The 26,423-nt window shown below is 33.3% G+C and overlaps 1 protein-coding gene across 8 annotated transcripts in view; it reads left to right on the top strand.

Moving 5' to 3' along the window:
• Positions 1-10,984: 10,984 nt before the first annotated feature.
• LOC143237321 (stromal membrane-associated protein 1-like) overlaps positions 10,985-26,423 on the top strand; it is a 40,525-nt gene continuing 25,086 nt past the window's right edge. For 5 of the 8 annotated variants that reach the window (XM_076476445.1, XM_076476442.1, XM_076476443.1 and 2 more), the window contains exons 1-3: positions 10,992-11,223; positions 19,292-19,425; positions 21,758-21,843. In XM_076476445.1, the coding sequence (XP_076332560.1) occupies positions 11,118-11,223; positions 19,292-19,425; positions 21,758-21,843 (326 nt within the window). In that variant the 5' untranslated portion in view covers positions 10,992-11,117. Of the gene's footprint in view, positions 11,224-15,350; positions 15,453-19,291; positions 19,426-21,757; positions 21,844-26,423 lie in introns of all 8 variants that reach the window. The other 3 variants (XM_076476441.1, XM_076476438.1, XM_076476444.1) reach the window with 3 other exon arrangements.

The following is a 26,423-nucleotide window of genomic DNA, read 5'->3' as shown; positions in this document are numbered from 1 at the left end:
ACACACCTCCAGCAGAAAAAAGAAGAATTCATTACATTGTTAAAATTATGTCTTAACAACTTCTATTTTCTATTTAACAATAAACATAATGAAGGACTTAGCATGAGAAGTCCTCTCCCACCTTTCATCTGTGACAGTTTTACGGGTGAGTTTAGAAACAAATTGTTCAACAATATAGTACTACACCACATTTCTACACATGCTATGTGAATAACATTTTCGTTGTTATACCCAAAGACAACTGCTGGTTAAGTAAAGTTCATGAACTAACGAATTACACTGACTTTACCGCACAGTTCACTTACGAAGCCACAAGTGATGATATAATTGTCTTTCTGGATGTTCTAATCATAAGCAATTCCGATAACACAATTGAAACAGAAGTTTATCGTACACCAAACAGTGTTAATTTGTTTTTCCATAAAAGATCAACCCATGCATGCAACCAAAAAATTGGTGTTTACAAAACATAAATTTAGCGTACGCTCAAAACCTGTTCAAACCAAAATGAAATCCAACAAGAAATCAACTACTCAAAAATGTTGCTGTATCAAAAGGGTTTCATACCAGTTTAATCAACAAGTTGTTCTACAAAATCATAAAAACCAAAGAAATACTGTGGAAAAACAAAATCTGTATGTTTACCTTGTTACCCCTGAAATCTCAAATAAAATAGGTGCATTATTGAACAACGACCAAATCAAACCAGACTTTAAATCTTTAGAAAAAGTTTCAAGTAAACTAAACAAAGAGAAAAACCCCATCAACGGTTCCAAGAAACAATGAATATATTTAAACTAATGCTCCTTCAACAAAGTATATGTAGGTCAAATTAAATGGTCGTTGAACGTAAGAATAAAATAACATAAAAACATTGCTTTCATTTGGAAGAATCAGCCATCTCCGTTTACGTATACCACAACAATCACATAATCAGATTCACAGAAATGAAACTCATTAGAGAAACCTAAATATTTTCATCAAAGAAATATTAGACAAACTATGGAAATACACAATAATGCAGATAAGCTCATAAACAACGACATGGACTTTCAACTGAGTACATTATGGAAAACTGGAAAACATTTCAACGAAATTTAAATGAAGAATTAGAGCAAAAAAACGACACAATAACTGTTCCAACGTAATTTTTGCTCACCTAAGACAATCCATAGAAAGAAAAACTAGCCTAGGAAGTGTGTTTATTAGTATTATATTTATTTGTCTTTACAACGTACCATTACATCGTGAAAACTAGATTGTGTTGAAGGTGATCGTATATCTAACAGCGCTTGAGAACCCCCCCCCCCCCCCCGCCTTTTTTTTTAAATAACTCAGCCAGTATACAACAAAAGAGTGTGTAGCCTCGTGCATGCGCGGGTGGCAAGATTCTGCTGTACTCGTGCTTGGCCTTAAGTAAGACTTTAGTCACGTTAGGTGTTTTTAATTAGACCTAACTTAACGTCAAAACACTAAGATTAATATAATAATATACTCTAAGTCTGAGAAATAATATAACTTACTTTTCTTGGTTCTTACAACTTAATATTTACGCTTTTTAACTGATATTTGATACTTTGTTAGGATAGTCAAATTATTCGAAAAATTTTAAATCACAACTATTTTTTAAATATACCATAGCGATTGAGATAATTTAAATGACTTTGTTGAATGGCAGTACCAAACTAACAAGTGTTTCAATTATCAAGTAAGGTGTGTTATCGAATCGCATTCTAAAATCAAATTTATTTTGTTTTAATACAATAAACTTCAAAAGCTAATAACAAATATTACATATATCAAAGAGAACAGAAGAACACACTAACGTAAAGAGTATAGAGATTTCTAGGGGGCGGCCAGACGATTGGGTAATAAACATGAGATAAATGGAAAAGTAGATATACAAGAGATAAAGTAAAGATAATGTAAAGGAAAGTTCGGACAAAGAAGGCCTAACTGTTAATATACACCAATGGCTCATATATATTCGATTAAGACTGACGGTGTTAAAAGAGATAAAAGAATAGTTTAATTCGTCAGAGTTCTGGAGCAATTGGACTTGCCTGTGTGGACATTTGACAATAAATATACGTTTATTGGAAGTAGGCCTAAATATGAAAAAAGAAAACAGCAGACAACTTTTAAAAGTATCGGATACAACCGTGGTAACTCCAGAAACGTAAGTGAACGATGCACAAATAGTTTTGCGATAGTAATAGAGAAAAATAGTTAGGCTTGTCAACTGAAATTCTGAAGCAATTGAATAGACCTGAGTGGGCTTTTGACAAAAATAGCAGGACTATATTGAGTTCATGATATGCTGATGATTATCTATAGTGTTAAAATTTTGTTGTACATACATTTAACTATTCCTGAATATATTTGAAGTGATCGATCTTTCTTTATCAGGATTTTGGTTTTTATAGACTAGGCAGGGTCAGGTTCAATAAGACCTCTTCCCCCAAAGCGAAGTGAGTGCTGTTCGTTTATTTTTTTCGAATTTACCGCCAACTAGTCACAGACACCTACAGCACCTCACACAGTCCTACTTTAAAAATAAGAATTTGGCAAATACTGCACGAGAAAAGTATTTGAATTGTGATCTTCACATATACAACTCATTGCATCAAAATGATTCCATGTTACAGAGCTCAAAATTTTCTTAAATCTTACTGATATAAGCTGTAATGTTTTATATATTATTTAAAAAGTGGTACTATTTATTGAAAAATAATGGTTTTTAAGAACTCCATGTTTTGTACTACATTTAAAAATTACAATAATAAAGATATAATCAAACCGTCACGTACAGTCCTTGTGAAAGTTATGTTATTGTTGTGAGTACTTTATTTAAAATCATGTTGTTGTGAAGAAATGGTTGTTGCAGATACCATAGTTATTTTTCTAACTGTCTGAATATTGGACTTCCAAAGTGTGGAATTATTTCATAGATTTTTGTTTATGATGCCATTAAATACAAAGGGTCACATTTCATAAACCTCTTTCATCACCTTCGGCATAAGATCTTGTTGTATTTCAGCACAAAACATGGCACTTCCAGATTTATTATTTAGTTTGCATACATAAATATATAAACGCCCATGCCATTGACCCATTATAGTAATATTTCAATTTTCATTAAGTTGTCGGAACTAAAGAAAAGTTAAACCTTTTTATTTGTTTTCTGATAATATTTCTATGACAGTATTAACTTAGTGTTATGTATCAGTCGTTAGGCTATTTTCAGTCAATTCCGTAACTTCTTTAATATGAAACAGAATTATTTCATGAAGTAATTAATAAAATTTCCTGGACTCGAACTAATATTGATAACATTGTAAACTTTTATTTTAATAACTGAAATACATTTTATTTTATTTCTTCCCACACGTTGGCGGTGGGTGGTGATAACCAGCTGCCTTCCTTCTAGTCTTACCCTGCTAAATTAGGGACAGCTAACGTAGATAGACCTCATGTAGGTTTGCGCGAAATTCAGAACAAACCAAAATCTAATTTTTAAAGGAATATATTGGTGTTACTAAGATTATTTTTAATTGGCTAAAAAGACAATTGTAAAATGCTTTTCATTTGTTGTTTCCTCCCTTTTCATGATTTAATCTATTATAGGGTAGCTAAAGTCATTTTACATTAAAGAAACATTAACTTAAACATTTAAAATAAAGATAAGTTTCTATCAATGTTCTATAGAAACTACAAAGTGCAATAAACAGCTTCAAAACTTAATAACATTTAGGGACCTCCCTTTGATCAGTTTTTCATCAAAAAGGTGAAATCGTCAATGTTTTGGGTGTGAACATTTTAATTGTGGCAATAACAAAATTAAATTAAAAAATCAGCCAACATTCTCGAATGAATGCAACATGTCTCTGCTACACAATCCCAACATGAGAAATTTTGACGCCAAAAAATTATTTTAAAAATATGGAAAAACTATCCATATCACCACTTGAGACATACAAGAAGGTATCTTGTAACAAATCCCATGTAAGCTGGTTGACATACACATAAATAGTTCACCAAAATCCCAAACTGTGATTTTTCTCGCTGAAAAAAAAAATTAGCAAAAGACAAAAATTCCAAAATTATCTATATCTCTGTTTGGGACCTGTAAAATTGTATCTTTGTACTAAATCCAAAGTAGATTTAGTAAAATACTAGAGTGATTCCAAAAATTCTAAAAGTATGCTTTTTTGTAGCATTCTCACCCCTTCCCTATAATTACTAAAAAGAGACAACTATATAATTTATGTTCGTTAATGTATGGAACCTGTAGAAAAGTATCTTTTTATCAAGTCCCATGTAAATTGGTCAAAATACAGCCAAGTGATTGACCAAACTGTCCAAATTAAACTTTTTGTGAGCTCTGGCTCTCCCTAAAAATACTCAAAATGGGCAAATCTAGATTTTTGTAAAACATTGTATTGATAGCATGAAAATTTCTTTTTTCCCCATTTTTAGGTCAGCTGCTATGAATATGATCGCACAGCAGCCCAACATATATATATATATATATACTGTTATTATTTTACGCATTACAGCATAAAGTCATTAAAAATTTCTAAATTTAAAAATGAAAAAATGTCTAGGCGTATTGAACCAAGGTATAACATAACTATTTAAATAATGATTTTTTTATTTTAAATTCATCTCCCCCAAGAATAATTTAGAAATCCATAAACCAAAAAGAAGAAAAGTTATCTGAGGTGCGCAAGTTAAGAAATATTTATGACAAAACATACTTTTTGTTTAATGCACAAGCTTTTGGTTGAATTACTTAAGCCTTCTTCAGGTTCGAGACGTTTAATATACAACAAGAGTAATAAGCGGTATGAAAATGGGATAGAATAAAAACTTTACACCTCATATACAAACGCTGAATAAATAAAAAAATACGTTTCTCCTTTTTCTGTGGGAGGGAGGGTAAGTGCGCCCCTACGTAGAAGGGTGCATACATATGGAATCACGTTTTACTGGTGTTCTTTTTACAGCAGAAGTTTATTACAGAATTTAAAACACAATTACAATGGCTGCAATGATTTCAAAAATAAATAAAATAAAATATGAAGATTCGTGTTGTCAGATACTTTTTTGTGACACCCTTAAGTTATGTGCTTCTTCCATGCAACTGCTGGTACCTATATAGGGCACTGCTCCAGTGTAATGTATTACGTAACGTATTATAATTTTAAATAGCTTGGAACAGATTTAAGTAATAATTTAGATTTAGAAGTTAAATAACTGTCGATATGTACCCAGTTTATTACACTTGCCAACAAGATTGGTATATACGTTTTTTTTAATACAAATAATAACACAATTAACAATAAATGTTATTACAAATAATGATCTATGTACAAAGGTTTTACAGGCTTACAAACAATATTGAGTCTTCTATCTAGTCCGGAACTTCGTAGGTATCTTATCGAGGGTTCATTATGAGAAAATTAATTTTCATTTGATGGAGATACAATTAATTTAACTGGAAGCTAACCGGCTCTGTGTTCTTCATTATTCACTAGAAACACGCTGAGTCATTCACCGCTGAAGTAAGATAGTTTTCATACAAATAGAAATGTCAGATGTGAATCCGCTAAAAGTAAATGGTTTGTAATTTTCAAAATCTAATGATCAAATATCTGAAGTTCCCGATCAATAAGCGTTATAATAATTACAGTTACAGATCCCGAGATTTACAATGCACAAACTAAATATAGCAAACCAATAATATATATTATATGGCCTCCTCACCAGTCCCACCAATAGTCCTTGACGGTCTCTACTCAGACTATTCCTCATGCCAAATCATTGCATTCATCAAACAGCACAAACTTGGGGCATCCTTCGACATAACCAAGACCCGGATTTTATACTATGGTGGCATCTTTCTGTAGCCATTATCCGCTACTGATTTCAACTACTTATGTAGACCATGGAACTCTACACACCTCCCCGTAGCACCAACAACCTTTTCTCTGTCTTTCTTAGTGGTGTTTACCCCTCAATAATTACTGACGACACCTGTCTCTCTGTCTAGACAAACTACAAAACGAAGGTCCATGCCGTCTACAGAATTCACACTAAAACTACAGGCTTGTTGACTCTTTTTATTAAACTTGTATCAGCTTCAAAGATACTGTCGAACTATACTAAATAACGGGAGTTTTCTACCATCTTTTTCACTTTAAAGCTGAAATGCCACGTTATAACTGACCTCTTCCTCATGCCAACCAGCCAATACAGTCCACCACTCACACACCTATATTAAAACCGGTTCACTCTCCCATATGAACGAGCTAAACAACCATAACTTCCAAGTTAGGCTTAGTCTCCGACCAGTCCACTCAAAACAAAACCATAAAATACCAGGACACATCGTCTTATTGTCATAATCTACGTCTGCACCTTTGTCACTCATTCTATACAGACAAAACCCATTCAAACTCTCGAGCCCCATGGAGTTCAACTTCTCTCTCACGCATACCGAATCTCCTGGCCTCATCTCCCTCGTTGACCTACGTCCTTCAAGAATTACCATCAGCAGCAAAATAGATAACATGAGCGATGACATCTTGGCTCAAGTAGTTGCAGATCTGATTTCAAGCCCAGCAAAATTCAGCCTTCAACTCGACGAGACCACCGACGTTTCCAATCTAAGCCAGCTTGTTGTATTCTTGCGCTATATGAAGAACGACGAGATAAAAGATTTTTTTTATTTTGTAAGCCTCTTACAACAACAACAAAGGCAGCCGACGTGAAGAAACTTGTGGATGACTTCTTCAGAGACAACGATCTTTTGTGGGATATGGTTTCTGCAGTTTGTTCGGATGGAGCTCCAGTCATGTTGGAACGAAACTCTGGTTTTGGTGCGCTGGTGAAAGCCGATGCACCATACATCATTGTAATGCACTGTGTTCTGCACAAGCATACGTTGGCAATAAAAACCTTGCCTTCAAAACTGGCAGAAGTATTAAAAATTGTAGTGGAATGTGTGAACTTTGCGCAAAATAGTGCCCTGAAGCACTGCATCTTCAAAGGGCTATGTAATGAAATGGGCTCTGAATTTGAGGTACTTCTACACTATTCTAACATTCAGTGGTTATCCCGGGGAAAGGTGCTGAATCGTGTTTTTGCCATGCGTGTGGAATTAGCCCTGTTTTTGCGAGAGCACCAACATTGTCATGCAAATTGCTTCGAAAAATCTGAGTTTATTCTCATTTTGGCGTACATGGCCGATATCTACAATGCTTTCAATCAACAGATGCAGGGCGGTGGAGTCAACATCATCGAAGCGGGAGAAAACCTGAAGGCTTTTAAAAAAAAGCTACCATTATGGAAATGATGAACAGAGAATGATAACTTCGCAAACTTCCCCTGTTGGACGACTGTGTAAGTAAGATCAAAGATGTGTCTGAAATCAGAGACATTTCTGTACCCGAGGAACTGAAGCAAGCAATTGCTATACACTTAGATGAGCTCGCAACGTCTCTCGACAGATACTTCCCCACCAGAGAATCATATCCAGCATGGGTGAGACAGCCGTTCACGTTTAATGTTACGACAGCAGATGTCAATGATGAATACCTCGACGAAATCATTGAACTTCAGCAGAGACAGGTCCAACAGCAACTTTTTCAGAACAACAAAGCTCTCAGCGTTTTGGTGTCACGAAATCGTAGCGTACCCTCTTATTGCTAAGAAAGCCCTTGAGATACTCATACCGTTTGTTACAACGTATCTTTGCGAGCAATCCTTTTCAAGGATGGTAGACATAAAAACGAAGAAAAGGAACAGACTTTGTTGCGAAAATGATATGAGAGTGGCACTTGCCAAGGTGAAGCCGCGCTTTTCTGAATCTGTCTCTGAAAGGCAACAGCAAAAGTCACATTCATTTGCAGTAAATATTCATTGAGTTTTGTTTTTGTGTGAAATTCATGTTTTGTGAGTTTTGTTCTTTGAACACAATGATATTGTGTGCAACTGATGCATGGTTCATTTTGTGCACTAATAAAATATCTACTTATGTTTTGAATTTGAAAAAAAAATCATATTTTATTTTTCCAATTACGAAGGGTTCAGTGAATGCAAGTACGAAACTTCCGGGGTTCAGTACCTCCAACAAGGTTAAGAACCACTGCTCTAGATGATTAAAAACTAGTTTCACAGACCAGGTAATATTATAATTCCTACCAGTGCAATTCTTTAAAATTAGTGTTGATTTTGTTAATTTCAAAAACTAATAAATTATGAGTCAGTTATTATTTCTCAGTTTATATGTGTTAGAACTATACCATCAGAACAAGTGGAGCACAGAGTCACTACAGTTAGTTTTCTACATAGGATTAACCAGTTTTCACAATAGGTTGATTTTTTGTGATTTGTTTTATTTCAACATGTGGAAGGATTTACATGTTTTGATAAAAGTTAAAAAAAACTACCTTTATGCTCCAGATAAATATAAAAGTATATGAAGTAGTGTTGACTCACTAGTAGACAATTGTGGAAGAGTTATAATTTGCTTAGTGATAGAATTGTAAAAATGTGGACACTACATAGAAAATAGACATTTTTTTCACTGTCTTCACTACCCAAAGTTGTCACTGTGTCAATCTAGTTATCAAACTTTCCTTTTAGAGGATTTTCCATCTATATCCTAATAATGAAAAACCTGCAACAACAACAAAAAAGATGGGAGGGGAATTAAAAAAACTTCTTTCCTCCAAAAATCTTCACATGGATACTAAACACACAAAAATATATTTTTCAAACTTCTAATCTCTCACAACCAAAAATCTCCATTTTGGTTCTTTCATCAACTCGATGTCTGTGTTTGTTGCTATTTGCAGAACTCTGTCAGTGTTATACACCCTTCATAATCCTATCTAGATCAACGTGGATTTAAGCACCAGTGTCAGATCATTAGTAAGTTCTACTTGTAATATTTATATCAAAGTAATTTATATTTCTAACACAAATCCCTGTGAGACTCCATTTCTCACATCCACTCGTAAATTATTAAGCTTCTCTTAAAGTCACTTTCTGTTTGCGTTCCCTCTACAAATTCTCTATCCACCTCAATGACCCCTACATAAATTATCTTCATGATTAATATCTCTTTAGATACTCTTATCAAATTGTTTTTGAAAATATAAATGCAAGGTATAATATTCCCTCGTTTTGTTAAATTATTTAATTACTTATTCAGGAAAGTCAATAAGAGTCACTTGGCAAGATAACCTTCTTTGAAAATCATACTAACTATTCCCACTAATTACTGTACATCAAAACAAAAACTCTAGTCTGTTACTTTCTAATTCTAAAATTTGGTGTGTTTTTTGTTTTGTTTTTTCAGGTAACCATAATTTCATGGGTATTGAATTATGATGAACAATAATTAGTGCCTTACAGATATTTTGTTTGGTTCTTCAACTGTTTTATGATATATATCATCTAGTTTTTGCAGATTATCACTTTTATAAACACCTGAAGCACTTCATTTTCTTGTATATTTATTTCACTAAGTTCTAGTTTAATACTGTAGCATAACATTTTTATCTTCCCTGGTAAAAACCGGCGTTCAATATGTATTAATACAGTAAACGCGAAACTACGGTAGTTATTAAATGAAGTACTTATTATCTTTGTTTTCCTCAGTTATGTAATTATGAAACTTTCTCAATTACTGAAGGTTTCAAGTATGAATTATATAGGTTTGTATTATATACCCTGTGCTTTGTACTTTCTTTGTATGTCTATGTAGATTTACCCTAGGCCTTACCTTCCTCAAATTCCTGTTGTCATAACTTGTTATTAGCGGCTCTACTTCTAATATTATCAGCAATTTTGGATTTTTGACGTTTTTCTATGTATAAATAACTTATTCTTCTAACAAGAACTGTTGTATTCTTTAACGGTCACAAAATGAAATCCTTTCTTTCAAACCACTCTTCTTCTCAGCTACCTGTTAATGGTAATAAGATAATCTTAAACAGATGGTGGAGAGTTTAAAATGGCACAGTAGTAATTTTGGACAGTGGAAGAGCAAAAGTTATTTATTGGCCCTGCGTTATAATGTGGGGCAATCCTACTGTTCGTTGGTAAAAAGAGTAACGGTGGGTGGTGATGACTAGCTGCCTTCCCTCTAGTCTTACACTGCTAAATTAGGGACGGCTAGCACAGATAGCCCTCGAGTTTCTTTGTGCGAAATTCCAAAACAAAACAAATCCATCTAATCTTACACTGTTAAATTAGGGACGGCTGGCGCCCTTTGCGCGAAATTCAAAACAAACCAAACCAATTGATATGCTAATCGCTAATATAATTAAAAAAAAAAAAACAAGTAATAATAACTGCTTGGATAAAATTACTTAATAAACAGAACAACTGTTATCATAAACTGAAATCATTTCAAAAAATCAACCAGTATAAAAGTTAAAAGAAGATAGCTGATGTATTTTAAATAGTTTAATAAATTTCTCCCAGCTTACATCTTAAACTAATTAGGTCAGTTGTTTACGTAAATTGTACGGACACGCGCGACTTTATTATCACCACTGTTGAGAAAAACAACATAAGAACGTGTGACTGAAAACTGTGCTAATCTTTTATAAATTCGTGAATGTGTTTGTAGTGTATGTGTGTAAATTAATGGAGAGTCTTATATTTTTAATAATTCGTACTATATATGTTAATATATTTATATATATATAATAAAAGTATTACTGTTATTTCAAATTATACAGGAAATGACGATCCACAACTTAAAGGAAGTGTAAGCGCATTAAGCCTTGACAGTAATTTGAATAAAATAGTTCCTATTGTTTCCTTTATTAAATAAAATAAACCATTCACTTTATAATTGAAGTTAAACACTTTAACGTTTTTATTATTTTAAGTCATTCTCAACTGATTAGCAATTAAAATAATGGATTTTCTTGCGAATTTATATTATTGTCTGTATTTACATCTTGCACTGAGTGATAGTGATTATAATGAAAAGTTTGTATTACGTTCAAGGCTGAAGGCTTGGAAATAGGTCTAGGAAGTTGTCACGGGAGGCGTAAAATTAATATAGTTTTTAAATCCTAAATCTATTAAAAATGGCTAACAAAACTGAAAAGCAAATGCAAGACAAATGTCAAACAATATTATGCCAACTTTTGCGCGAAGAAGATAATAAGTACTGTGTTGACTGTGATGCAAAAGGTAAGATTTCCCAATAATTCGAAATAGGCCTATTAATTCATCTTTATAGTCAAAGTTCACAGTAAAAGTCAAAATATAAGTTATTATATAAAAATTACGGGTATACTGTATACTAACAAATTAAGGAAATATTGGGATTTTGTACTACGGGGTGGCCCGTAAGTCCCTATCCGTCCATATATCTTATGTATCTGTGTGCTGTCCCTCATTCTCGCTGCATAATGTTATGCGATGAGGCATTTTCCTCAACATAACAGAGGTTATTGTTCCAAATGCCGTGGTAACAGCTGCCTTCAACTCATCATTAGTATTATTGAATATAACATAATAACATATGGATGGGTAGGGACTTACGGGCCACCCTGTATATATATTAAGCATATACAGATAAGTTAACATTCGGTAACTCTAACTATAAATATAACTGAAGATATAAGATTAGAAAAAAAATTCAGCATAACTGTAACTTAGTGAGAGTATAGTATAGTGTTATGTCCTGTTGTTAGATGGTAAATCCCACAACTGAAGTACATAATATATTAATAATAAACATTTCATTAACAACTAGAAAACTAATATAATATAAGTTCCATTTAAATCCAGTAGTATTTTTAAAGAATGGTCCAAGAAACGTTTAAAAAGTGTAAAATGAAAAACGTAATAACCAAGGCTACATTCTCACTGAAATTATTGCTGATTATAGATGTTTAGCATTTTAATGACTTAGTCTTAGGCCCAGCATGGTCATGTGGGTTAAGGCGTTGGACTTATCTGAGGATCATGGGTTCTCAAATCCCCATTGCACCAAACATGCTTGCCCTTTTAGCTGTGTGTGTTTATAATATGACTGTCAATCCCACTATTCATTGGTAAGAGAGTAGCCCAAGAGTTTGTGGTGGGTGGTGATGACTAGCTGACTTCCGTCTAGTCTTGCACTGGTAAATTAGGGATGGCTAGTGCAGATAGCCCTTATGTAGCTTTGTGTGAAATTCAAAACAAAGTCAGTCTTATAAAATGTGTGCAACACTCAGGTGCCTTACATTCATTTTTGATCTCAGTACTTAAAAGTGGAACTGAAAATAAACCAAGAAATCAGTAAAGTTAATTAAGCATACATTTCACAAAGATTAGAATTCAATATTTCATCAGTTGGGTACACTTTCTGTTAATAATTCTGGTTATAAACCCAATAATATCTCAATGTTTTGCTAGGATAGGAGATTTACATTAGTCATAAATACAGTTGGTATTGTAATGATGCAAACTACAACAAAAGTATTGTAATAAATAAAAAGTAAGAACATTTGATATATTAAATAGCTAACCAGAGTGAATGGATAATATAGTATACTTTACCAAGAAGTATGAAAACACTAGCTGTTATTGCAGAAATAATTTTATTTGAATGTCCACATGAGATACATAATTTTCCTCCAATATTTCCTTAAGCATCTTTTGAGCAATAAAGACTTGTTAAGCTACTTTGAAGTGTAACTTTGGAGGAGATTGTTATGATAGTGTATTGTTGTAACTGTACTGAATTAGTAGCAGTAATTTGTGTAGTATATCCAAAAACTAATGTTTATGAAAATACAACATAGTAAGTAAGGAATTAAAAAACCTGAATTATTCATGAAATATAATTATGTCAAATATAATATGAAGAAAACTGCATGTTTATCTTTAACACATACATACAACTAATTACAGGAAATAATAGGTAGTGTTAAAGTTTTAGAAAGACAACCATTAAACCTCTAGAAAGCTGAGTAGTAGTAATACTTGAAATTTACAACATTTGTCAATATGACGAATAAAGAAATTATCAAATGCTAATGACATGATGTTATACTTTATATTGAACTATTATGTAGATGGCCAGATAGGGGTCACTGTTACCATAAACAATATTTGAAGAAATTAAAATGAAAGTTTTAAAAAGTTTATTTTCTGTGAAGCAAAAATATTATTGAATATCCCAGAGAATTGGATGAATTTTGTCATTTGTTGTTGTTTGTTTTGTTTTCTTGTGGTGGAACAATGTTTGTTCCCTTTCTATACATACATCTTAAATTAACCACATGCACGATATCTGAAAGCAATTTATCAAAAAGACCAACCATTTACTGTTAGAAAAGTAAAGCTGTTTTACCTGAACATGATTTCTACCCAGTAAAAAAAAAAATATATCTTTGTCCTATCATTCTCATGGTTAAGTACAAAAAAAGCCAATGCATCAACACTATTAATTCTTTTTACAATCTTAAATACCTTTATCAGATCCCCTCTACCTCTTTTCAGTTGCAAACAAGTTCAAAGATCTTTCCTACCTTTGTATTACAACCTCTCGATCCCAGTTATCATCCTAGTACCCCTCGTTTGAACTTTTTCCAATAATTCAGTGTTCTTCTTGAGGTAAAGTGCTAATGATTGAACAAAGTACTTAGAGGCTTAAGCAATGATCTGTATAATGAAGTTATAGCAAATCAAGATCCATATTAGTTATTTCTGTGCATACAACCAAAAATCCTATTAGACTACCATCAACAATGACACACTGCTTGGTTGGCTTAAGAGACTGATCAACTATTACACCAAGTTCCTTTTCTTTTATAACAGTGTTAAGGTTATTCCCATGAAAATTATAGTTCAACATGTAGTATTTCATATGCATTACCAAATAATTCAAATCCTTTTGTAAAGTAGAAGCCTAAGAGCCAGCAACACCCAAAATCTCAATATCATCAGCAAACTTAAATAACTTGTTGACACACATTTTTAAAAAAAAAATCCAACATCTTGCACGTGAAAACCTTGTGGTGTTTACTGATAATATTCAAAATTCCATGAATGTATCCTTACTAAGTTAAAAGTAATAGAATGAAAACTATAATAGGAACAAAATGGTTATGAGGTTAGTCCCAGGGAACGAGTCTGTGCTGAAAGAGTTAATTACTGCTGTATGTATAATTACTGGGATAGTTTTCATTACCTCTTGATAAGAGGAGTTACATTATCCAACTTCTGGTCCTTTGGCATCTGCCTGCTATTTAAGGACTTTGAGTAAATAGAAGCAAGTGCCTGACATATATATTTAACTTCCTTCAAAACTCATGGATAAGTATTATTTGACCCACGAGCTTAATTATTCTCTAATCTTCTCATTGTTTTCTTAAGTAGCTAAGAATTAAAGTGATTATATTGTCCAGTCATGTTTCTTTCTTTCAGTTATTCAAGTTGATGAATATTTTTTAATTTTTTTTATTGATAAATGCTGAAAGAAAAGTTGAATTTAATAATGACCATTTCATAACCACCAGATATGTACTTTCCTATGTCATCCTTCCAAGGCTCTACTTTTCATTCTAACACATTGCTTACTGTTAATATATTTAAAGAAATCTTTACTCTTAATATTAACATTTTCATACAACTTTTTTTTCTTGTTTTTCCTTTCATCAAATCTCTTGACCTTCTATCTTTAAATTTTAAAAGTGAGAAAACCTAGTTTTTTGCTTGCAGTTCCCTTTTCTTTTCTATAATGAACATGTATGTTAGCTGGAGCATTTCTGGTCATCATAATAGGCAGCAGTATAAAGTTATGTATAAACTTTTATTCTTTTCACTCCTGGAAGCCTTTTTTGTTGTTACAGTAGGTATCTGTAGATTTCTGTTTAAACCTAATTTTTTTACTCTTCAGCTTAAGGACTTCCATCATTCTCTGCAATTGTCACACTCCTAAATGTCAAGAGAAACTTAATGTCTCGCATCTAAATCACTTTCGATTTGCCACAGAAGTTAACAGAAATTCATTGTTACTTTTTAAAATAATCTTGACCACTGTTAGATATACAAGACTATTTAGTGTAGGTATTTTTAATTTAACTTGTGAGTTAAATTGTTGATATATTGTTGCTGTCATATTACTCCAGTCATTATTATTTTATGAGGCCTTGGTGAATAAGGAATTTATGTAAGTGCCATGTGAGCACACATCAATAATAATAATAAGAGAGAACTAAAGAAGCAAATTTCAGTGACAAAATTAGCTAGTGTGTGTGATGGGTGAGATTTTAAAGTGAGTTTCATAGTTTAACAGAGATAAGGAAGATAATTTATCTTGTCAGTGGATGTTCTAAAGTAACTGAACCCATCTGTGTGGACTCTGATGAAAGGAGACAATAATTTGAAGTTAAGGATACGACTGGTAACCCACAAGGTAGCTTGGCGTGAGTGAATTATTCACAAATACTATTGTGATAAACATAGAGGAAAATAATTTGCCTTGTCAGTTGCATTCTAAAGTAATTGAATCAGCTTGAGTGCATTTTTAATAAGACAAAAAAAGAACTATCCAATGTTTAAGATACAAATACAACTGATATTTGTAATGTAAAGAATTTTTGAACATATAATTAACATTTTATGAATGTATTATTTTGAAGCAAGTGGAATGTGTGCTGTCTGGTTATTGTCAAATTTTATTACTAACAAGTCACAGACACCTACTATAGAAGAATCCTTAGCCCACTTATTACCTAAAACCCTAACAATAAAAAAAAAAAAAAAACCACTGCTGTATATCGCATTAAAGCATGATACAATTAATGAGATACTTTATCAGATGAAAATTTTGGACTTGTGACAAATTTCTTGAGAGAAAATTTAAGGAATCTCTTGATTAAGTCCAGATGTCCTTTCATTAACATGGCCCTTAAAATACTTTTTGTAAGATGTTCTTTTATTTATTTATTTTTAACTTTTACCAATTTCACCAATGATTCTAGCCAGTTTAACAGTACTTGTAGCATGCTTAACATATACTTTTCCCTTGTATTGTTTTTTTTTTTTTAGTTACTCTAATTTAAAATCAGTTTGGTACTCGTGACATTCCTTGACCCTTGAAAAAGGTGTAAGCCAAAACATTAGGTTGAATATATTAACTTTATCTGAAGTTGTCATTTTCATTGAAAACTGAAATTCACCCACACAAATAAGTATATAATACAAAGAGCACCTAATGAATGGTTAACATATTTTAATATTTCTGTGGTTTAATTTACCTTTACCATATCTATATACTGCATTGCTGGTGAAGAGTAGGCATCTTGTACGTGCCTAAGATCATCTGTTCTTTTACACTGAAACTTTATCTTGAGATACTGAATGGTAATTTTATCCAGACTTGAGTAAGATTATCTTTGACAAGTCCAACTTCAATGAAGATGGTGTTTCAGGCTCTAGGAAACGGGAAATCAAAACAAGTCAAATCAATATCATGTATTTTTTGCCAGTATCGGAAAATAACAATCCAGGTATTCAAAAAATGAAGTTTGATCATGAGCTGATGAGAACTGTCAAGGCTCAGTGTTTCCTGATTATGTTCAGACTTTGTCAGAGCTTTTGTTTCTACAGACCAGTGTATTTATAATACAGTTTTACAATATTACTGCAAATACTCCTTATCTTAGTCCTATAGATGTGTATGTAAAACAGTTTTGATGATTATTAATAGTGAGGTACCAGTAATCATTTAGTTTGTCTAGTTTTGTACTTCTATTAATTTACAACATCAAGTTCCTGAATATGAAACTTCTTGTCTTGCATAGTATAAATTGTTAATTGTCTAGTTGGTTTTATAACATTACATTCTTACTGTCACAGCTTTATTATAAAAATATGATAACTCAAAAATACTAATATATAATGAACATGTTACTGATGTAGTAACTCAAAAATACTAATATATAATGAACATGTTACTGATGTAGTAACTCAAAAATACTAATATATAATGAACATGTTACTGATGTAGTAACTCAAAAATACTAATATATAATGAACATGTTACTGATGTAGTAACTCAAAAATACTAATATATAATGAACATGTTACTGATGTAGTAACTCAAAAATACTAATATATAATGAACATGTTACTGATGTAGTAACTCTGATGTAAAAATACTAATATATAATGAACATGTTACTGATGTAGTAACTCAAAAATACTAATATATAATGAACATGTTACTGATGTAGTAACTCAAAATACTAATATATAATGAACATGTTACTGATGTAGTAACTCAAAATACTAATATATAATGAACATGTTACTGATGTAGTAACTCAAAAATACTAATGTATAATGAACATGTTACTGATGTAGTAACTCAAAAATACTAATGTATAATGAACATGTTACTGATGTAGTAACTCAAAAATACTAATGTATAATGAACATGTTACTGATGCAGTAACTCTAATGTATAAAAATGTTACTGCAGTAATCAAAAATATAATGAACATGTTACTGATGCAGTAACTCAAAAATACTAATGTATAATGAACATGTTGCTGATGCAGTAACTCAAAAATACTAATGTATAATGAACATGTTGCTGATGCAGTAACTCAAAAATACTAATGTATAATGAACATGTTGCTGATGCAGTAACTCAAAAATACTAATGTATAATGAACATGTTGCTGATGCAGTAACTCTAATGTATAATGAACAAAAACTCAAAATACTAATGTATAATGAACATGTTGCTGATGCAGTAACTCAAAATACTAATATATAATGAACATGTTGCTGATGCAGTAACTCAAAAATACTAATATATAATGAACATGTTGCTGATGCAGTAACTCAAAAATACTGTACTAATATATAATGAACATGTTGCTGATGCAGTAACTCAAAAACTGTACTAATATATAATGAACATGTTGCTGATGCAGTAACTCAAAAATACTGTACTAATATATAATGAACATGTTGCTGATGCAGTAACTCAAAAATACTAATATATAATGAACATGTTGCTGATGCAGTAACTCAAAAATACTAATATATAATGAACATGTTACTGATGGAGTAACTCAAAAATACTAATATATAATGAACATGTTACTGATGTAGTAACTCAAAAATAATGTACTAATATATAATGAACATGTTGCTGATGCAGTAACTCAAAAATAATGTACTAATATATAATGAACATGTTGCTGATGCAGTAACTGAAAAATACTGTACTAATATATAATGAACATGTTGCTGATGCAGTAACTCAAAAATACTGTACTAATATATAATGAACATGTTGCTGATGCAGTAACTCAGTAACTCAAAACTACTGTACTAATATATAATGAACATGTTGCTGATGCAGTAACTCAAAACTACTGTACTAATATATAATGAACATGTTGCTGATGCAGTAACTCAAAACTACTGTACTAATATATAATGAACATGTTGCTGATGCAGTAACTCAAAACTACTGTACTAATATATAATGAACATGTTGCTGATGCAGTAACTCATAAATAATACATTTAGATTCAACAGCTTCAATAAACTCGTTAACAAAAGTATAATACTTTAAACAGTGTGGCTAAAAGACTTGTGTCAAAAGTGAGAAGAGTTAATTCTGTTATTTTGTACCACACGTAATAATCCGTGATAAGTGAAAAACAGTCATGTTTTAACTGTACATTGAGTTCCAGAATTCTACCTGAGTTCATTTCACTAGAAACTAAGATTACATGTATTGGCAGCAATCAAACAATACTGTCCTAAGTATATGATGGAAAAACACCAATTAATACTAATATTTCAGAAAAGCAATTTCGTGAGAACCTTGTATCTTCTAAATTTAGCTATTTTAGGTTCAAGTATACAAATAGAATGTAGATTAGTGAAACATCTGTAATTTTTAACATACTGAAATATTTTGGAAAAACAGGATTGTAAAACTATTTTTTGTAGTTACAGGATGTATGATTATCCACTACTGCTACTTTACCATGAGAGTACGTTCATATAGTATCTAAGAAATGTTTCATAATAAGTCATTCACTTACTATTCCATTGAGATTCAGCCATTTATGATAGTACATTTTGTTCATAAGAATATGTATCACTAGAACTAACTTGCTATTTCCTAGAGACAATAAAATGTTCATAAACCAGTTGTGAAAAGTTAAAAACTACATGTTTCATCACTTTATATTCCATACTTCACATTTCAATATTAAAGTTAATTGCTTGGCAGGACCTCGATGGGCATCTTGGAACCTTGGAATTTTCCTTTGTATCAGATGTGCTGGTATACACAGAAATCTTGGGGTACACATATCTAAAGTGAAATCAGTAAATCTGGACACCTGGACTCCTGAACAAGTTGGTGTGAGTTTTTAAGCTCCAAATTCTTGATTCTTCAATGAAGAGAAAAACATAAATGTGCATTATGTTCATTTGTAGATAATTTATGTGTTGGACTTCAGGATTTTGTTAATTTTAATCAAAAGTTGATTCATTGTTTTAGAAATTTCATAACTCTCTTGTAATAGTTTGATTTGGATAACCTTTTTACTTTAGATACTTGTTTTAATATTCATAAGACAGAAAAATTAGTGATTTTCTGACAAAAATATCAGGTGTTCAGCTTTTTATATTGGATCATAAGATGGAAATCATTGATCTTATAAAATTGAAAGGATGGGATTAAATTATAGCTTTAGAGTGGATGGTGCAGATGTGGTTCCTTATTTCCCATAAGTTTTCAAAATGACATATTTTCATGAGTTTTTATATTAATGTTAAATAAGGAACATCTGTTGTAAGTGAAATTGTTTTTTTATCATCTCTATTAAGTTAGTGTATATTAATGTGAAATTTGGAGAGATGTTAGAAATGAAATGTGTTTTGCTTCCTGTATATTAAGTAATGTTGACAGTGAGTGTACATTAATGTAAAGTTTGAGAGATTTTTCTCAGAGTTGACAGTTGAATTGATCTTAAGGGGAGAAGTGTAGTTTGAACTTGTGGTCAGATGCTTGAGAGTGAGGCTGACCTGCTGGGTCCTTGAGCAAAATGCTTTATTAAACTCATTTCAGCCTACACAGCTGTGTAATTGGTACCAAACTGTTAGCTGGGAATTAGCTTGTGATGCACTGGCATCCTGTACAGAATGATTAGATTCTTTGCCATTCTTATCTGTTTGTGCTATTCAAACCTGGAGTTAAAACCACTGGCTCTGAGTCTAAACATGGTCATGGCTGGGATTTACCTTTTCTTTTAAATAACTGAATTAGATGCATCTAAAGCTTAAGTGTCCACCTAAAAAAAAGTGCAATTATATTAAAGGACTCTTGAAAAAGTTTCAAAAGATTGGTCACTATGTTTTATGCTTGGCCATCTTTTCCTGTCATTTGTGAGTTAGCATTATACACATGTAGAATTGTTTGTATTATCACTTGGTAACAAGTAGGATTTAACTGTCCTATTTCAGCAGGAGTCAAAGGTTGTTTATATTAATATTGTAGTTCACCATATTCTCAATAGGTTTTGCTAATATATTAAATAAAAATCAGACTTCTTACCAATTTCAAAATTAGAAGAAAGAAGCACAGGCTTTCCATATAGTATGTATTATTCAGCTGAAAATAAAGGTTGGAAAATGCAACTGTCATGTCCAAGTGTTATTCATTTATCATTATTTGTTGGATGTCCATTAAAGAAAAAAAATAGTGCAAAAATGAATCAAGTGTTTCACCCTGATACCTCAAGAAAATAAGACTGACGTGTCAGTGTACATATTTATGGGCAATTCTCTATTAAGTACATTGATTCTATTGTATCCATTTCTGTACCACTAATAAATTTCTGTAAGCATTTGTATAAACAAATATATATACTTATGTTTTCATGGTAAAACTCCTCCTGTAAGTATTTAGAGCACAATAGTGTCTCTTCTAAATCAGTGTACCAGTTGTTGGACTGATGCTTCACATTTCAGTATATTAATGGTTATGAATATTGTAGTGCACCAGCTATCAGACTCATGCTGTACTTTTCAGTGTATGTATACTGTAGTCCACCAGTTGTCATATTCATGCTGTACTTTTCAGTGTATGTATACTGTAGTCCACCAGTTGTCATATTCATGCTGTACTTTTCAGTGTACGTATACTGTAGTTCACCAGTTGTCACATTCATGCTGTACTTTTCAGTGTACGTATACTGTAGTCCACCAGTTGTCACATTCATGCTGTACTTTTCAGTGTATGTATACTGTAGTCCACCAGTTGTCACATTCATGCTGTACTTTTCAGTGTACGTATACTGTAGTCCACCAGTTGTCACATTCATGCTGTACTTTTCAGTGTACGTATACTGTAGTCCACCAGTTGTCAGACTCGTGCTCTACATTTCAGCATATATTTTATTTATTGTAACTGTTGCCTCAGCCTGACATTGCATCTCCCAGTACCCAAGGGTGTGAATGTTCTAGTGTATGTATTGGCTCAGTATAGAGTTTCAGGTATACAATATTTTCAAGGTCTAATTGTCTTTGTAGTTGCTGTAGTACATTTAATCTTTTAATTTTATTGTGTGTGTTCCAAGTAGTTTTAGTATTATGAACATCTGCATGTTGTTAATATGTTTTTGGTATAGCAGGAGACATGAATTTCAAATTTCATATAATTCATTTCTCATTTTATTCTACATCATTTCAGGTGTTACAAGCAATGGGAAATAGCAAAGCCCGAGCTGTCTATGAAGCAAACCTCCCAGACAACTTCCGTAGACCTCAAACTGACTCGTATCCTTTTAAAGGACTTTTCTTGACCAACACTCCAAAAAGAAATGTTCTTATGAAGTGCTAGTTTTTCTTAAGTACACTTTGTTTAGTTTGGATCTGTAAAAATAAGTGTAATTGCTTATCAGACGAGTAATACAGATTTCTGGTTATTTTGTTTAAAGCAATTGAAATTCAACCATTTTTCACATTACAATAAAAATTTTATTCACAGGTAAAGAAACTCCACTTACAGTATTGTAATTTTGTGATATGACAGTATTATTTTTATCATCATAATTAATACATTTATGGTTAATCTAACCAAAAACACCTTAGGTGTGAAAAAAAAATGTGGCCAAAACAGGATTTTTATCATGTGAGTTAAAGAAATGAAATCAGAGTTGGTAGCCAAACTGGTAGCTACATACACTTTTATCATTAATAATCATATTACAGCAAATATTCTTTCATTAGTTAACTGGTCCATATATGTTGTTTTACTAACCATTATGCCTGAAGTAGCCACAAGTTTGGCTGCCAGTTTTGATTTCTAATCCTTTAAGCTGCATGCTTAATCCTTTACTAGCCAAACCTAAGGTGGTTTTGATTAGATATCATGACTTTTTTTTTGTCAGTACACACCTACAAACCAAAGCAGGTATGCAAGCAACATTTGATATCTATCAACATTAGCTTTAGCATTGTAACCCTGTTATTTGGAACAAACCTGTACTTTACAGATTCAACCAGATTCTTTTCCACTCTGAAACAGAGTTACTAACTTCCTTTATGTTAATGCCATGGGATCCAGATTAACAGTTTCTTTTCATCATCTGTATGTGCTTATTACAGCCAGAAAGACCTTTTCGTGCCTCCTGCAGAATCCTCAACAGTGCATCTTAATCTAGTACCCTCCAAAATCAACAAAGTTAACAAATCAGTATCTACTTCATCTCTGTCCCTACCACATCTTCCAGTCATTGCCCAACTTCACCTTATTCAAGCCCAGGTGTTTCCATGGGGTCTTCCTCTCTTGACACCCCAAAAATTAAACAACCCATTTGTTCATGTCCTCAATCACTGGAACGTACGTCTACAAACTCCGATCTGACTATTCTATCCAGAGCAGGACCACTAGAAGGTGACAGACCAACATCCAGTAAAGAAAAAGAGCGCGTTTGCAAGTAGAAAGTCTCCGTGCCATATTCTCCTCCAAAATAAAGACAAATCGCCATACTAATCCAATGGAACTGTGAAGGTTTTCAATCAAATGTGAATGACATCAAAGATCTGATTGACTTTTATCATTATCATTCCAAATGTCTTTCTTTACAGGAAACATTTTTAAAACCTACTAATACAATCAAAACTCGACAATACTCCTTATACCGAAATGACAGGTAATGTGTAGGACAAAGATATGAGGGAGTAGCACTGCTGGTTGGTCAACATGTGCCTACCCAGTCCTTGTCATTGAATATACCCTTGGAGGCTGTAGCCATCCATATCTCCTTGGGTCGTACCATCACTGTTTGCTCTCTGTACCTTACCCCTGGAAAAAATTATCATCTCTCAGATCTTGATGCCCTCATTGAGCAACTGCCAATCCCCTTTTTAATTTTGGGGGATCTTAATGGGAATAATCCCCTCTGGGGTGGTTCTCGTATTGATGTGAGAGGTCATGCTTTAGAGCATAGGCTCCTGCATCACAACCTGTCTCTCTTCAATACTGGCTCTTACACTTGTTTTAATGCACCCAGTGGGTCATATACTGCTATAGATTTCCTTGCTCCCCTTTACTTTTCTTGTAAGGTTGGCATCAATCCACGAGGTAGTGATCATTTTCCTGTTATATTAAGAGAGATTGGCTGTGGTCAGTGCCACCTGACTTGTGTGTCTCAGTGGAAGTTGGACCAGACCAACTGGCCCTCATTCACTGCTCTCTCAGAACTTGATCCTGCCATCTTATGTACATCATCGATAGCTGATTGTGTAGCAGCAGTAATTAACTGTATTGTCCAAGCAGCTGCTCAGTGCATCCCCAAAACCTCGACATCTTTCCCATGGCATCCCTGCCCTTGATGGAATTCAGCTTGTTGTGTAACATGAAAAGTTCAAAAACGTGCTTAGAATAAATTTCATAGATATCCCACGCTTACAAACTGCATTGAATTTTAGCAAGTTCATTCACAGGCTTGGCAAGTTAAACGTCAAAGCCAGAAGGAATCTTGGATTGATTATACCACCAGCATTTCTTCAACCACCAGTTCAAAAGTCATATGGGTTAAGATCTGGAAGGTGAGTGGACTATATACTTCTGCCCCCCTCTCTATCTTAATATTCAGTGGCCAAAAGTTGCTGATGCTCGGAGCATTGCCAATACTTTTGGTGAATGTTTTTCTCATGTATCTAGCTCTTCAAACTCATCCACTTCCTTCTTAGCTATTAAAACACGAGTTCAATATTTACCTCTTTCTTTTTCGACTGATCACCCCTACGACTACAATCATCCTATTACATTGGTGGAACTCAAACTTGCACTTCATCGGTCTGGCAATGCATCAGTTGGACCTGATTATATACATTATAAGATGCTCTGCCACCTTTCTTCTACCTCTCTTACTATTCTCCTGGCTGTCTTTAACCAGATATGGCAGGAGAATGTCCTTCCTGATGCTTGGCACCAAGCTGTTGTACTCCCTATTCTTAAACCTGGGAAGAATCCAAAGACTTCTTCAAATTACCATCCCATTGCTTTTACAAGTTGCCTCAGTAAGACCTTAGAGAGGATGATTAATGCTCATCTTGTTCGATTCCTTGAATCAACCTTCTCTCGCCCATTCAGTGTGGGTTCCAAAGAAAACGCTTCACGATAGACCACTTAATTCACCTTGAAACATCAGTCAGAGAAGCCTTTTCAAAGTGACAACAACTTGTTTCTTTTTTGATTTAGAGAATGCTTATGATACAATATAGAGATGTGGCATCTTGCGAGACCTTCACTCATACAGATTGCCTGGCAATTTACCAGTTTTTTAAGCATTTTTTAATGAACGACCTATTTCAGGTCCGTGTGGGCTCAACACTTTCCTGTTTTTTCCCACAGGAACTTGAAGCCCCTCAGGGCTGTGTTTGGAGTGTCACACTTTTCATTATAAAGATTAATGCCATCAGTGAACAGCTTCCCCCTACAGTTGCAAATAGTCTTTCTGTTGATGACTTTCACGTCTCATGTCAATCATCGAACGTGAGGTTCATTGAGCAGCAGCTGCAAACTGCAATTAGTCATATACTTAAGTGGACCACAGCAAATGGTTTTCAGCTTTCTCTCCCTAAAACTGTTTGTGTACATTTCTGCTGGCAACTGGGTATTCATCCAGATTCAGAACTTCGTAATGATGATGATGTACTTCCTGTCATCCCTGAGGCAAAGTTCTTTAGGTCTTATATGTGACTGTAAATTAAACTTTATTTCTCGTATCAAGCAACTTCATGTCGAATGTATAAGAGCACTGAACATCCTCCGTGTCCTCTCTTTTACCTCTTGGGAAGCAGATCAATACTCCATGCTTAAAATTTATCATGCCCTTATCTGATCCAAACGTGACTATGGGTCTACAGTTTATGGTTTTATCAGAACCTCAGCACTGAAAATGTTGGATCCTATATACCATCAGGGGCTTCGGCTTTGCACTGGGGCCTTTCGTACTTCACCAGTCCAAAGTTTGTATGTTGAGTCCCATGAACCCCCTCTTTATATTTGCCATTTGCAGCTATCTCTTATGTATGTTTCCAAACTTCACTCTTTACTACAGCATCCTACTTGGGGTTGTGTTTTCCATCCTCAGTGGGCCACACTTTTGTATAATAGAAAATTTGCCATTGTTCCTTTTAGCCTTCATATTTGGGCACAGTCAGAAAAATTGGATATAACTTTGAATAACATAGCAGTATCAATAGTTTGGCCTCTTCCACCATGACTAATTGCTGTCTTCAACTGTGACTTGTCTTTGAGACATCTGAGGAAGACCGGTACTCCTGATTGAAAATATCGCTCTTTATATGTTGAACATCTATCAAATGATCCATCCTCCATTCCCATGTATACAGATGGTTCAAAATCAGGTGACTCTGTAGGCTCTGCCATGGTTTGTTACAGTTCGATTGTAGTGCACAGAATTCCCTCTACAGTTTCTGTGTTCACTGCTGCTTTTCATGCCATTTCTCTTGCCCTGAATTATATTGAAACTATGCAATATATGAATTGTACAATCTATACTGATTCACTCAGCTGTCTATTGGCCCTGATATCATTCCATGTTAATTACCATCCTTTTCTTATCAATATCTAAAACAAACTGGCACATCTCTCTCTATCATCTACCTTTGTCCAGTTTTTTTTGGATACCAAGTCATGTTGGTATTTGTGGAAATGAGCTAGCTGGCAGAGCGACAAAGTCCATCTGCTCTGGCTTTATCACCACCATACCTGTTCCATACATGGACTATGGTCCAGTTATCAAAACCTGACTGTACACCAGTTGGCAGTCGACCTGGAGTGAGCAACGAAACAATAAGCTTTTTCAAGTCAAGCCTTCATT

The sequence above is a fragment of the Tachypleus tridentatus genome, chromosome 13 (assembly GCF_004210375.1).
Source record: "Tachypleus tridentatus isolate NWPU-2018 chromosome 13, ASM421037v1, whole genome shotgun sequence".
NCBI lineage: Eukaryota > Metazoa > Arthropoda > Merostomata > Xiphosura > Limulidae > Tachypleus > Tachypleus tridentatus.
The sequence above is the reverse complement of the archived record's forward strand: the minus strand, read 5'-3'. Positions and strand labels throughout refer to the sequence as shown.